We start from the raw sequence: 14,961 nt of genomic DNA, 5'->3' as shown, positions 1-14,961 counted from the left end.
ACTAACAATAAAATTTTATGCATTGTCTAGACTATAAAGCAATTAAAACCCTGGGGTCTATCTGAGACAAGCTTTGTAATTTATTTTCTGGAAGCAAGTACTAAGAAAGAGAAGCCTTTGCTATGGGTGAGAAAATACCTGATCTTTTGATTTGATGGTCACACACACACACACACAAAAAGCGAAAGACTATTTTATCCAAACTAAGAAACATTTAATGTCTGAATGCATTTTTGTGTTTGAAAGGTGAAAACTGAATTAAGCACACAGAGTGATGTCATTCTAGAACAATAGAAGCAAAACCCACCAAACATTTAATTAGAAAAAGATGTGAAACATTCACAATTCCTACATCTTCTCTCTTTTCATGTAATGAAAAATAATTGTCCAGTGTTTTAATAGGTTCAAATTACATTCCTTAAAATGCCCCCTCCATTTTAGTAGTTCCAGTATTTTCTCAAGCTCTGATTCTGTCTTGGTAATGACTCTACCACAGTAACCAATACTGAATACACTTGAATGTGTAGCTCTTTTCTTTCTTTAAATTACAAGTAGGATCTCCAAGGCACATGAACTAATGCTTTAGTTTAGAGGTGTGGATGCAGTTTAAGAGGCATCCAAATGACAGCTAGCTTTGAATTATTCTGCTTACCTGATAATAATCTAGATGTTTTCCCTCAAAATACACAGTTGTTTGGTACTCCATAGGTATTATTGAAGGGTCAGGGTTTAGAAACTGTGGGCATTCTCCTTCCTGGGGAGAGAAACATTTTATATGTTATTACAAATAAAAAGTCTTATCACAACAAGCTCCAATGGCCTTTGGACAATAGAATGATTGTTCTGAAGAACTTCATGCTTAAAATACAGTGACAGATTTGATTACACCCTTTCAAATTAGACATGCTAAAAATGACTGCAACGTATGTCAAAGCTGTGGGTGATTATCTCTCCCTGCCTTGAAATTTCATTCCTCCCATTCAAGCAAAATAGTAAAAGGAACAGAAATATCCTTTCAGGATTTATTCAGTCTCACTGCCCCGCCTCTATCACACCCTTAAATTCCCACCCCCGCACTGTTACTAAAAAAATCCACCTCACACTTCAGGAATTAACTTTAGAATCATTTTCACATCTCTAATTCAACCAACCAATATGAGAGATCCAGCAAACAAAATATTGAAGTGTTCTAATAAAAAACCTAATAACCTTATTTTTAAACATTACCATATTTTGTTTAATCACATCTTGTACTGAAGAGGACTCTTCACAGATATGTCTCTTCCAGTCCCACTGGCAATTCCATCTATTGCTTGCACAGGAATAGCATCTACAAATATAACATGGTAGTCATGACAAATTGTCAGGCTTTTTCCCCCACTAACAAGAAAAGTAAAAGAAATTTCATATTTATTTATGGAGGGTAGATCAGTCTGTTGAAGTGTCCTTACTATATTAAGCTGAAAACTTGATAAGAACACTTCAAGAGTCCCCAAAAGGCTATTTTATCCCTTAAATAAACATTTGAGCAAGGATCAGAAAACCATAGCATTTGCAAAAACTCTGAGATCAAGCCTGAGAGGACTGGAAGCAATTTTGACCAAGCTTCTTACATAAGGATGAACAAAGGGCTGGGCTGGCTGCACCTGCCCTATTTGAATGCACTGCAACCCAAAGCACCAAAGGACTTTCATTACAGGGCACAGGTAGGCACACAGATCTGCATGCTGCTCACCTGCAGACACATTAGCAGCTACAGAAATGGCAACACAAATAACTGGCCTTAATTATATGTGCCATGAGTATTTCTATTCCATGCTTTATATTACTGGCTTACCAGTGCCCTTCAACCATTTTTAAACTCCATTACAATGTAAGAAAAAGGAATTTGGATACTGGCAAATTTTGAGTGCCAAAGGCTTAATTATGAAATGATTGAGTAATTCAGGTGCCAGTTACCCAACACACCAAGCTACAGGCTCTAAACACTTAAGAAGCTGAAATACTTACGGCTGATTTTCAATGAGATTCATTGCTTCTTCACAGTCATAAAAAGGGTAAGTGTGTGATGCAAAAAAAATCTTGTTCTTTTCAAAGGTTAACTGAAGTGGAACCGAAACATGATCTACCACAAAAGAAAAAAGAATATCCAAGTGGCTGTTGAATTCTTCAGCTCTTGAGCTGAATGATACAATGATAACATTTTTATTATTTTACAGGACATAAGCAAATATTTAAGTATACTGTTGACACTCCGGATCTCATGACTTTAAGTCTGTAAGTTCTGGTTTGTCCCTTTTAGCTTTACAAAATTTTTCAGCACATGATTCTCAGAAGAAAAGCAGAGAGAGAAAAAAGGGAAGAAGCAAAATTAAAGAATAGCTTTGTTTTATGGAAGTGTATTTCAGTGGTGCTATCATCATGCTAGAATTTAAAGAGTCTAGAAGTACAAGGAAAACTGAGAAAGGACATAATTGAACACAGATGAAAACTGGCACAAGAACAGCCATTTTAAATAAAACATTTTCTTAAATATGAATATGTCTGCTGGTGACTTCTTTCATTTGTGAATTAAGAATGTTGTTATGTGAATTCAGGCAAGTAATCTTTGTGGTTAATACCCAACAGTGCCTGCAACAGTTACCACAGGCCCTTGTGAGTTTCAGTTTGCCATACATGATTTCTCCACAAATGTACTTCTTGTCTGGATTATTACCAAAGAGTGAAACTGTTTGAAATACCTTTTGCAGAAATCATTAAGCTCTTATGACAAGCCGTTTCACAAGCTATTGAGCAATTTCAAACTCTGCTTTCCTTGAACAGGTTCTTGGAAGACCATCAGCTGCTTGGCTGGAAGTTACCTCTGCCTGCACTGGGTCCCCTTGAACATTTCAGACTCAGAGGAATGACAGGGGATTTCCTAATAACGGGACTGAGAAATGGTATCCTTCCTAGAAATTCCTTTTGGAACCAACCAACCACAACCAAACTAACCCAGACTTTTCCAACATCAGTAGGGCTTCTCAACAGTAACTGGATGGCTCAGGACTGCCAGGAACATAAAAATACCATGCATACAAATATCTTAAGGGAAGGTGTCAAAAGAATGGGGCCAGACTGTTCAGACAGAACAAGGAGCATGGGCAAAAAACTGAGACACAGATGGATCCAGCTGAATAGGAGGACAAACATCTTTACTTTGAGGGTTACAGAGCACTGGAACAGGCTGCCAGAGAGGTTGTGAAATCTCCTTCTCTGGAGACATTCAAAACCCACCTGGACGAGATGCTCTGCAATGCGCTTTAGGTAAACCTGCTTTAGCAGGGGGGTTACACTAGGGAACCTCCCCAGGTCCCTCCTGCCCATACAAATTCTGTGCTTCTGTGAATGCTTGTAGCTGCCTGCCTTCTCCTGGTGTCTGCTGAGTTTCTGAGCACCCTAATATTACTTTTGAACATCCTTTCAGATGTGCAACCAACTCAGAGAGTCATATTATTTCTAGATTACCTTTTTACTCTAATGCCTTCTCTGACAGGCTTCTAGTCTTACATTTAATGCTGGATGACATCAATGTATGACATTTATCAACCCCATTGCTTTATGTCCTGCTTTACAAAATATTTAGGGAGTATTAATTGGCCCTAAATAACAGACGGCTGCTTTAACACTTAGCAGAATCTGATACCATGACGTACCCCAGCTAGTGTAAAATTCAATAATGAGATTTTAATGTAATTACTCTCCCTGCAACTAAAATTAGATTTTTACCTGTTTCAGCCTTAAGAGAATTGAAACTTATCTTAAAAAGTGCTTCCAAGTACCACTTTGACAGTTCATGACTGTTATAATACATATAAAAGACTTATCCTCAGGGGTATGTCTGCAAGCTGTAAGAGTACATGTTTTTTGCTTGTAATTTCTCCTTAGATTTTTAAACTTGATACATAATAAACAGTGTTGTGTAACGACTTTCATTCCATGTGTTTGTGCATCAAGATGTATGAATTAAAACATGAACAAAGCCCTGTCTAGGAAATTGCACAGAATTATGGCTGGCAACAGACCTTAGGCCTATAATCAGTGGTTCAGAACAATGATGCAGTCTTTAATTATATGATGAAATATTTTTCCATCAGGCTTACTGCTGCAGAAGTTGGAGCACACACAGAAGAGGGAGAAGGCTGGATGCTAGAAAGGATAGCTTTGTAGCACGACCCAGGAATAAAGCCACTGAATTACTGTTGACCAGAGCAAAACTGAGAAGTCAGACATGAATTGCATCATGGCTGGAGCAGGTATAAACCTCTTCTCTCCCCACAAGTCAGAGTGCTTAGGCCCAGGTTAGAGTAACTGGGTTTTGTTTGTTTGGGGCACAGAATAACATCTCTCTGACTCCATGTTTATGTCTCTACCAAGCTACGGTTTCAGGTTCCCAGCAGAAACACTGGGAATGCTATAGCTTTAAATATATCAACAGAAAAAGGTTGAGCAAGCTGGAGTTCAGCAACAGACTATTTGGGGAAGAGGACTGGAAGAGGAAAAAACCCCACCTCGTAGGCACCTCATATAAGAGCATAACATTAGAAACAGCAGTCTGTGTTTTTTCTCTTACTATCCATGTAGGGTAGCAATATTTCTTTACCTTGATGTTTTGGTGTTGGAGGAATTATGTCAGGGGGATCACAGATAATAACCCCATCTTTCAACTGAGCAGAATGCACTGTTTCTCCAAAGGTACAGGAAACCTTGTCACTCTCAGTCAAAGTTGGCAGTGGACTTACGGTCAGTTCCACCTGGAAAAAAATTTTTAAAAGGGTAAAATATTTGGAAGAAATGAGCTCAGACCCACTAAGACCTGGAAAATATCAATTTCAAAAGATTCATATTTTAGCTAACATCACAGAACATGGCTCTCCTTTTCAATTTTTACTTCTTCCCATCTGGTAATCCTTTCTCCTTAAACCTCTACCAATTTTTCCACACTGGGTCTTTGTTGAATTAGACTGATACAAAACCCTTTTTGTGCTGTCAATGCAATAAATCAGAACAAAATTGTCTGCACAGACACACCCAAAACCTTTATCCTTCTCCTCAGCATCCAGTTCAGCAACAGTAAACAGAGTGGTTAATATTTAAACCCTGACAAAATTAATTAATATTACATTAACCGTAGGTATTCTTAGTGAGTGATGAAAACAGAGCTGGAAATGGTGAGAGTTTGAAAAGGGTGAACAGAAAAGTGGCTTCCTCAAAACTCCATGCAAAAAATCCAATACTGAAAAAGGATTTCTGAGTGGTGGTGAGATCTTAGCTTTCTCAGAAAAAGAAAGCACTTGGGAAACTAAAAGCAAAATAAGATGGGAAACCTTGACAAGGGAAAAAACAATCCAGCTGAAATTTGGGATGTTGTTCTTGACTTAATGTTTCAAGTGTGTTAATTAGACAGCTTAACTTTTTCCATTTTGAATTGCCAGTAGAAAAGACAATTATCCCCTTCTCACTGAAACCAGTTATACCCTAGTAACATTTTTATTTAACATAAAACTGGCCTTAACACAATGTTGTTTACATAATTTAGAAATAGAATTGAAGTTGAAAGAAAGTTTCTTTATTTCTGATTAAGAGGAATTAATTTTATTGATTTTACTTGCTGAACACCCCAGGAAGCACTTAGTCTGCATTGGCATGCTCCATTTGGAATTAGAGCAAGTTATGACACCCTGATCACACTCCAAAAACTCAGTTTTGCAGTTTTGTTGCCACAGAGTTATTTTGCATGCTGAATTTGCCTTCTCCATGTACCCAGACAGACTTCGCTGCGTAGGCAAATCCACTGCTGATTTTAAAGCAACAGCTTATGGCTCCACTGCTTGCTTAAGTTCATGCTCAAGTAAGCTGAAAGGGCAGCATGAAATCTCCCCTACCAATTACTTTTCATGGGTTATACAACACTGTGCAACACCTTCAGAATATTCAGGTAAGTGTAAGTGCTTTATCATCCATACTAGTGCATCACTTTGGTTTACAGAGGTCAAAAATGTGCTCAACCTGCCAGAAGAGCAGGCACTGTGAGAAATGACAGAGACTGAGATAGCAAAACAGTCTCCTAATCCTAGTCTCCACTGTGCATAAAGAAATGCAGATATTCATCTTTCTGGTAGTCACACCAATGTGCAAAAGCATTTTCCTGTTATACCTTAGCAGGAGCTCTGCGACTCATATTTAGAGGGTCTGCACTAATGATAGTCACACATGTGCCACTGGGACTCCACAGCCAGTGGTTCTCCTTATCAGCTGTTCCACAGTCAGACTTCTTTGTGCACCTGGGAAAAAAAAGGAACAAAACCCAAAGCAATATTATAGCTGGACTCTGCATTCTCTGAACTATGCAACAATTTTATGATTAGAGACCGAAATTACAACACAAGATGACTACAAATTTGTTTTAATATTGACTAGTGGGGTTGCTATTAGAGCATTTTTAACAGAATAAGTGGTGTAATTACAACTGATGGTTTGACATGTCAAAAGCAAGTGTCTATACTATTTTGGACAGCATCTGGAATTAGACAACCCAAATCTATACAGAGGCAGTGACAGCACAGGAACCATGGGGCAGTGGAGCCATCTGAAATCAAGCTGACAATCTTCATAGTAATATATAACAAATTCCTGAATGAGAGGGCACAGACTGCTATTTTTTTGCAGGTCAAATGGCAGACACCTCTGTGTTGCCAGTGATAAGACACACCACCCAAGAGAGCCAGATGCAACAGAGAAGCATTGCTGGGGGCATGCAAGCTTGTGGAGAACTTCTGTGTAACCCCAGCACTAGAAATGTAAGTTTGTAGAGAATGTTTTCATTAACTCCTGCCACTATTTAGGACCTCTCCCTGCCAAGGCAGGGTTACAATTAAGGGAAGACAAGAGCAGTTGTGCAGTTTCTGCTACAGCAGAAAGTTGACTATTAACTCATCAGGGGCTTTAACACAGTGCAGCTGTTGCACAGCTCTGTCAAATCTCTTTTAAACAAATCATTTACATACTGAGTCAACATTTCACATAACATATCCCTAAACACACTACTAAGTGCTGTGTGTGATCATGAGACAGAACTGAAACTTAGGAATGAAGCACTTTTTTTCCTTCCCTTTGGAAATAAGTACTAGCAAATGTGAAAATTCATGTTTGCCTGTTCTCAGAAACCATTAATATTTTGAGATATTGAGGTCAGTGGTCATATCAGAAACCTGAAGGGAAATCTAAGGAAAATTGCCTTTTTTATGATATATGCCAAAGCCTTCAACTCCAGCAGCCCAGGAGGAGTTTGAGGTTACATTCCAAATTCTCAGGTTTCATCCACAGCAACAGAAACCCCAGGCTGAAAGAGTTACAGTATATTACATAAACCTGCACACACCACGTAAATTTCTCTGCAGTGCTCCATATTATGCTACATCAGGCTGATAGGTAACCTAATGCAATAGTTCACATTTTCAGGCAGGAAACCAGAAGCCTGAAATTCATCTGCATATTATAATTAAACAGGCCCTTTGTTCCAACAGCAAGAAGTTAGAATCACGAATTCCCAACCACTCATGCCAAGGGGTTAATTAATTTAGCAGTCAAAAAGAGAACTGCAAGACTGCTCTTCCCTCTCGGCACTCCAATCAATGCAGAGTGTAAAGAAGAGACATTCCAGGGCTGTTCAGTGCTGTCCTAGTTTACATGTGCTTGAATATTCATTCAGTGAACCTCTGCAGATAGTCAGCAAAATGCCACTTTCTGCTCTCCTACAGGTAGGTGAGGGTTCCCTGTAGCTACATGTCTTGATAGATGATGTTTGTGTAAAACCAGCATTAGAGCTATACACTCTGTTTTAGACATGGAACAGTTTTTTCTTTTATGTTCTTTTTTACACTTTCCTGATGTACTTAAAATATATGCTATAGTTTCTGAATGTGAAATAGGGAGCATTTTTTTTATTTTCTGGAAGAACACATGACTGTACAGTTGAAAGAGTGATAAAACATACAGTTAGAAGGTGTATAATAATTCTCAGTACCAGCAGAAAAACATATATTTTCCCAAACTAATCAAATCTGGAGAAGTCAACGGGGACCTTTTTGTGTGCGCAGAATATTGATATCAATGTCTGCATGATAAAATTAAATGCCTGTCAGGAGCATAAGGCTGAGTACAACGAGCTGGGATCACCATGCCAAGCAGTCACGCAGGACACACATCAAAACTTGGATTTTTCCTTCCAAGATCCCCTGATTAGGAGTGTTTTCCTCTGAAAGTCCTGTACCAGGATTTGAAAGGATGACTGGAACTTGCAGCTTCAGTTTTTAGAGGTGTTAATTCAGTTTCTTATCTCAAAGTCTGCGCGCCGCTTGCCGCAAGCTTAACGCGCTGAAAAAACACCGCTGGCAAGCCCCTCCAGACAGAAAACTCAAGGTCTTTTAAAGGTCTCTAGTCCAGTTTACTCGTAAGATGTACTAAATTACAATCTTGTGCTAATAATCACTACCTATTCTAGACACACAATTTCTGTCTCCAACCCATTCTACCAATGTCTCTGTGCCACCCTCACAGCAGAAGATGGAGTCGAAGAAGAAGAACATGAGACACCACCCAAAATTCTCTATCTTGCTCTCATCAACTTCCATTCTAAAAACCCAAAACTACACACTTTCACCCTGTGACAAACTAAACTACTATTTATTTCAAAACTTTGTTGTTTGTAGTTCATCTCTGAGTGTTGGAAGTTTTTCCCCATGGACTAAGGTCAAAGGCAGTGCCTTCCCGGGGTCCCCAGCCAGGTCTCAGAACCCCAGGGCAGCCCAAAGGTTCTCCACGTGCCCTGGAGAACATTCTAGTGCCAGCCTGAGCTCAGGCAGCAACAGCAGCACTCACCTGCCCTCCCGCACGCACCAGCCGCAGTACGGGTCCCTGGCTTGCGCACACTTCTCGCAGTCCGAGTATTTGTGGCAGTCCTGCACAGGTAACCGGTACACCTGGAAAACCAAAAACAGGGCAAACCTAACAACTGGAGATGGGATAGGAGATGGAAACATTTGTGGGCTTAGCTGTACAGTGTCATTGCCTGTGGCAGCTGTATTATTATACTCAGAGCTCAGCCTGATTTTAACAAAATACATATAAAACTAGTCTGCTCTTTTCCCCCTTAACAAAACCTAAATTCACACACTTTTTTCTTCTTTTTTTCCCACTCCGATATTATCTAATCTGTCTTCAAAATAATGTAGGACATTGTTATAATCAAGAACTATGAGCAAGTCTTACAAAACTTGAACTTTTCAGTTCCTCCAGTTATATTACTTGTGGAAATCTGCACCTCAGGACAGAAACTGCATCCACGATGCTCTGAATTCAAGAAGCAGCTACTGCAGGATGGATACTTTCAAAAGGCTAACTTGATACTGGCTAGATCATTTTCTAAACAAAATATTCTCCCCTCCCTGTCACTACCATGGAAGTGAAATTGTTTGGAAATGCACTTCCAGCCAGAAGGCAGTTCAGAAAGTCTGTAAGTGTGAGAGAGCCAGGGTTCTTTGGATTAGTGCACTTCTCCATGCACAACCTTCCACCATGGAATACATTCACTAAATAAAATGGAAATAATTATCACAGGAAGCAGCAGGGAAAAGAACATCATCAGTTCTCATGTCTCATTCCCCCAGTAAGTATACAGCTTCTGGTTTTGATTTCCTTTGGTGTGGAGAATAAACAACATTTTCTTTGGCGCACAGAAAAAAGAGCCATTCCTTTTAGCTATGCTGCAATGATGCAGGAGGAAAACAGGACATACATCTTCCAGTTTATGACTACATTTTACTTTTAAAGACCACAAAATTGTAGAAACCAAGACTCTGAGATGTAAGCTTCCTTATACTCTCATTTTAATATAATGCCAGTCTCATCTCACTGGCAATTATGAAGTTACTTTGACAGTCTGAATTTGGCCTTTTCATCATATTTGGAGAGTTATAGAAAATGACTCAGTTAAGGAAAATGCCAATATTATTCAATTTTCTTGCATTTATTAATACAGGGGTTTATCTTTTCAGCATTCTCTTCTTTTTAGCTAACTGGAGCTGTGTTACTGGCACTCTTTCACTAACTGGTACGCATAAGTAATTCAATACCGAGTGAATGATTTTTTTTTAGTGACAAAATATTTGTTTCACAATTCTGGCAGCCATGAACAAGCCCTAGAGATCGCCGTCTCTGCAAGTTTTGTATGACCTTAATGACAAACAAAAAACCTCCAAACCAAAACCAAACCCAAAAACCAGCTCCTTTAACAGCCAATTTCAAAATGCAAATAAATTAATTTTAGAACTTTTTGAGTTGGCACTCTAAATCAAAAAGTGCTAAAAACTGAAACAAGCAAACAGGCTTGATCATGGTGACTGCACAGACTTCTGCTTTCCTCCAAGTACATTAAGTGCCTTGAGGAATTCGGGATGCTCCCAGTGATGTACACTTGTAATGAACCAGCATGAGCAGCACGGGGGTGCTAAGCTCCTTTCCAAGTCCCACAAGAAGGTGCAAGGGGTTTCTCATGTTCTCTGTTCAAGACTGAGGAGCAGAGGGGGTCGACTGATGAAAACATTTGCTCAAAACCCTCACTGCTTTTGGCACCACAGCAGAAGCTGGGAGAAAAGAGGGGAGAAAGGTGAAACAGGAAAGGAAGAGCTTGATTCTGACTATGGATCTTAACCTCTGTATTGTTTTTCCCTATTTTTTTAATTTGATTTCTTTTTAAAGAAGCTATTACCCACCACACCACCACTTCCACTTTGCTCAAGTGCTCACAGAGCCCAAGCAATTAATTTCTAAATGCTGGGGCAGTCTGCATCTGCCAGGTAGTTCAGCAGCATGCGTGCCTGTCAATGCAGCCAGTTGCTTTTTGTTGTTTACTTTTAGCCATTAAAACTCACAAATCAGGGTACTGATATCTCTATTCCCACAATCCATAGCCTGCCTAACCCAGAAGTACATGTTTCATCATTTATTCTTCCCCCCTCGCTTATGTCACTTTGTTTCTCCCAGCTCTAAAGGCCTCCATTCTCCTCCTGTCTATCTGCTTCTAAAAGTGGGTGGGACTGCTCACTGTAATTAACTCCTGGAGATGACAGTAATGCAATGCCATTACAGAGCTCCCAACTTTAGCTATTCATATTTAAGCTAAACAGGTTTTGTAAAAGAAAACTATTATTCACATTATTCAGAAACTGCAGTGTCTATGAGAGCTACTTGAAAAAGATTTAAGTAAGATCCTTTCTTTCGCAAAAAAAATTGCTGCATTCTAAATTTAAATGTTTTGTAGTGATTGAATGATTCTATTTTTGCTGTTTTTCTCTCAAAAAAAGGTTGTCTGCTTTTCTAAATTCTACCAATTCAAGCTGCTATCCCTTCCACTGCTTAGCTGCTCTCCCTTCCACTGCTCAGCAGCACACGCAGTAGCCTGCTGCAGACCTCAGGGCTTTTACACAATGTGCCAACTTGTCAAATGGAGGCCAGGCCACCCATAGTTTTGTGGACAATGTTGAAGCTTGGAGTTGTGTTCCAAATCTGAACAGAAGACAAATGAGAATTATAAACAACTCAAAAAACCCAAAAAAAACCCCAAAAAACCAAACCAAGAAAAAGTAACCAGTCTCTCACACGGTCACATTATTAAATGCTTTATCAGTTGTTTTTCCGGCATTTTTTCCAAGCCTAAAAACCTCCAGCTAGGCTATAACATTCCTGCAGTAGGAATTTATATTAATCCTTTTATAAAACAGTCAGAAAACATTCTTCTTGCATTGTCTTTCCAAATACTCTCCTCTCACAGCCCCCTTATTCTCCCTGTGTTAGTGGTGTGGAGCATTTCCCATGCTGCATTCCATGCCACTGGCAGGGCTGCAGATGGTCACAGCCTGTCACCCACCTTGTCCTGGAGAGCTGCTGAACAAAGTGTTTGTGGCTGGCAGCTCCAGCCTCCACAAAGCAAAATGTCAGAAGAGGGTTACCCTCATGGGTGGAGGAGAAATCTGGCATCCCTCTCATCTCCTACTTGCTTTTTTCCCCTCCCTATTTTTACAGATCCCCATTATGCCTTCACCTTACAGCAAAAAGAAGGGGTCTAGAGGAGATTGCCTGTGCCTTTCCTGGTGAAGTTGGACTTTTCCTACTGTACACAGTTCTAGCAGAAACTTGAATGAAATTGTTTCCCAAATATATAATTCTACCCATTGCTTCTTAGTTTTTGACACAATGTGGTGTGGCTTTACAGATGTGTCAGTGCCAGCACATCAGCCACCACATCCCGAGTCCTGAAGTGCCCTTAACAAGATCTGATGGCAGCTGCAGCACCCACTGGCACCCCACACATCCCCCACTGAGCACTGGGGCTGCCTGACCCTGAGGCCTGCTGGTGCCAGCCACCTCCACTTCATCCCTCGCACAGAGCCTGCATGGCAGCTCCAGAGGGGAACTCATTTAGCAACCTCCCAATCCCAGTTGCTAAGCATCACGGATATTACAGTTCTCCAAGTCACAACAAGTCCATCAGCTTAGAAGTGAGAAAGGTCTTCATACACACAGAGTAGGGGGAGTCCCACCAAATAGGGCAATTTACAGGAACAACTGGAAAATGTATAAAGCTCAGGTTAAGCTGCAGAAGAAGTGAAAGGGGGCCAGGTCCTTAATGCAAGCAGGACACATTACCTTGTCTGTGGTCATCACGTACAGATTTTCTTGGGTTTGATCAAGGACCAGGTCCTTCTTTACTGGTTTGTTTAGTTCAATAGTAAGAGAGCTGTACTCAGTTGCAGTGGATGACAGGAACACCTATTTTGTGGAAGAAAAAACAAGGTGGTTAATGTTGCCTTTTCCCCCACAGGGGTAGTGACATAAGCAGAATGATAATTATCATTATATCTGGCTACTGCTGTAAAAGATAATAAAAATATTTCTAAAAATATATTAAGAACAAAAGAAGGACTAAGGTGACTCTTCAAGAAAGACATTTTGGTGCTGGAGAGTATCCAGAGAAGGGGAATGGGGCTGGTGAAGGGTCTGGAGTATGTCTGATGAGGATCGGCTGAGGGTGTTCAGTCTGGAGAAACAGAGGCTCAGGGGAGCTCTTAGAACTCTCTACAGCTACCAAAAAGGAGTTGTAGTGAGGTGGGGATTGGCCCCTTCTCACAATTAGCAAGCAAGAGGGAGAGAGGAAAAGGCCTCAATTTGTGCAAGGGGAGGTTCAGATTAGATATTGGGAAATATTTCTTCACAGGAAGGTTTGTCAAGCATTGGAACAGGCTGCTCAGCTGGTTAAGTCACCATCCCTGGAGATATTTAAAAGACAGATAGATGTGCCACTTAGGGACATAGACTCACAGAATCACTAAGGGTGGAAAATACCTCCAAGATTACAGAGTCCAACCATTAAACTAGCATCACCATATTCACCACTAAATCATGTCTCTAAGCACCACATCAACATGACTTACTATGTGGTTTGGGGGGACTTGGCAGTGCTAGGTTTAAGGTTGGATATGGCTATCACTCTCCTTCCAGCAGTATTGCAGCCTTGATATTTTAACACCACAAACAGGTCAAGCCTTGAGCACCACAGAATTTATCAGAGCTTCAGCTTGGGCTTTGTATTGCCACTTCTATTCACTGAATGGCCAGAATGACTACAAAATGGAAAGTTGCTCTTAAACCACTATGAGCTTGAATAGAGATAAGGTTAAAAGCTGTTGTTAGGTTACCCAAGGCTGCTTATATAAAGCTCTCAATAGGTATGTAATCTTCAGGGAAAAGTATTGTTCAGGCAATGCTAATTCAATCTGTGTTTCAGAGAGCTGAGGTACCTCAGAAATGTGTCTCTTCTTTGAGATGAAAAATACTAAACTCCAAGAGAATTTGCTCCTAATGTGAAATCTTATGAATCCCATTTTGACTTTTAGTTCACAGCCTTTTAAATAGCTTCCACTCTTTAAATCCAGCTTGTTACCTTAAGAATTTTCCCATCCGAGGTTCCCAGGAAGGCCACGGTGTGCCCGTTCTCCACAGCCACGGTGACGGCCGTGAGGTTCATCCCTTCTTTTTGCAGTACCGGCTTCTCCACCACACCGTTCCTGCTTCCCAAAAGGTACGGCAAGTGCTCCGAGCCACAGGGGAAATTTTTGCTTGCATTCTAATAAGGAACAGCAATACAGAGTGGTGTTAAACATTCAGATCACTAATTCCTAGCTAAGAATGAAGTGCAGCCCTATTACTAGACAATATAATACCCCTCAGACCCTGAAGAGAAGGAAGAGAGAAATGGGTATTTGCCCTCAGCCAACAGGCAGTAATCAGACAGCAGCCTGCTAATTGAGAACTGCTTCCATGCTTTCACTTTCCAGGAGACACAGGGAGAGAAGATTTTTTTGTTTCTGTTTCATTATAGCAGCAGTTTAAAAATTAACCAGTTGGTTTAATTAAAATGAACATGTCACAGAGACTGGTTTAACCAACTTTGCTTCGAAGACTGCTTTTTTAATTGCTGTTTTGTTTCTTACTTTGCTGCAATCCATAAAAAAGCAACTCCCTGGCAACTGTCTCATGAACTTCAACACATTCCCTCTTCACTGCTCTTTAATCCTGAGCTGCAGCAAGAGCTACCAGAAGGAAGTTCATTCACACCTTGCCTTTCCTGCTATATTTGGTAACAAAACCATCTTTCTGATCTGAAATCCACACCTTCTTTTTGTCAGGAACCACGGCCACTTGTCACATTCAGGATTTCTGTGTTGATGCTCACCCCATATGCAGGGTAGTGCAGCAAGTAACACTGGCGGTTCGAAGAAAAATGTGTAATTTTGACTCATCAGCACTAGTGACTTACTGTGTGGGAGATGGCTTCAGTCTCACAAGATGAAGGATTATGGATCA

General features: G+C 40.3%; 1 protein-coding gene across 7 annotated transcripts in view; it reads right to left on the bottom strand.

Moving 5' to 3' along the window:
* The window catches only part of PLXNB2 (plexin B2), a 252,410-nt gene that overhangs the window by 63,447 nt on the left and 174,002 nt on the right, over positions 1-14,961 (bottom strand). For all 7 annotated transcript variants that reach the window (XM_063396802.1, XM_063396801.1, XM_063396799.1 and 4 more), the window contains 8 exons: positions 14,039-14,221; positions 12,745-12,867; positions 8,920-9,020; positions 6,197-6,323; positions 4,643-4,793; positions 2,011-2,125; positions 1,228-1,330; positions 653-754 (listed from right to left, as the gene is read on the bottom strand). In XM_063396802.1, the coding sequence (XP_063252872.1) occupies positions 653-754; positions 1,228-1,330; positions 2,011-2,125; positions 4,643-4,793; positions 6,197-6,323; positions 8,920-9,020; positions 12,745-12,867; positions 14,039-14,221 (1,005 nt within the window). The remainder of the gene's footprint in view (positions 1-652; positions 755-1,227; positions 1,331-2,010; positions 2,126-4,642; positions 4,794-6,196; positions 6,324-8,919; positions 9,021-12,744; positions 12,868-14,038; positions 14,222-14,961) is intronic.

This window comes from Prinia subflava, chromosome 4 (genome assembly GCF_021018805.1).
Source record: "Prinia subflava isolate CZ2003 ecotype Zambia chromosome 4, Cam_Psub_1.2, whole genome shotgun sequence".
Lineage (NCBI taxonomy): Eukaryota > Metazoa > Chordata > Aves > Passeriformes > Cisticolidae > Prinia > Prinia subflava.
This window is presented reverse-complemented; position numbering and strand designations above follow the sequence as displayed.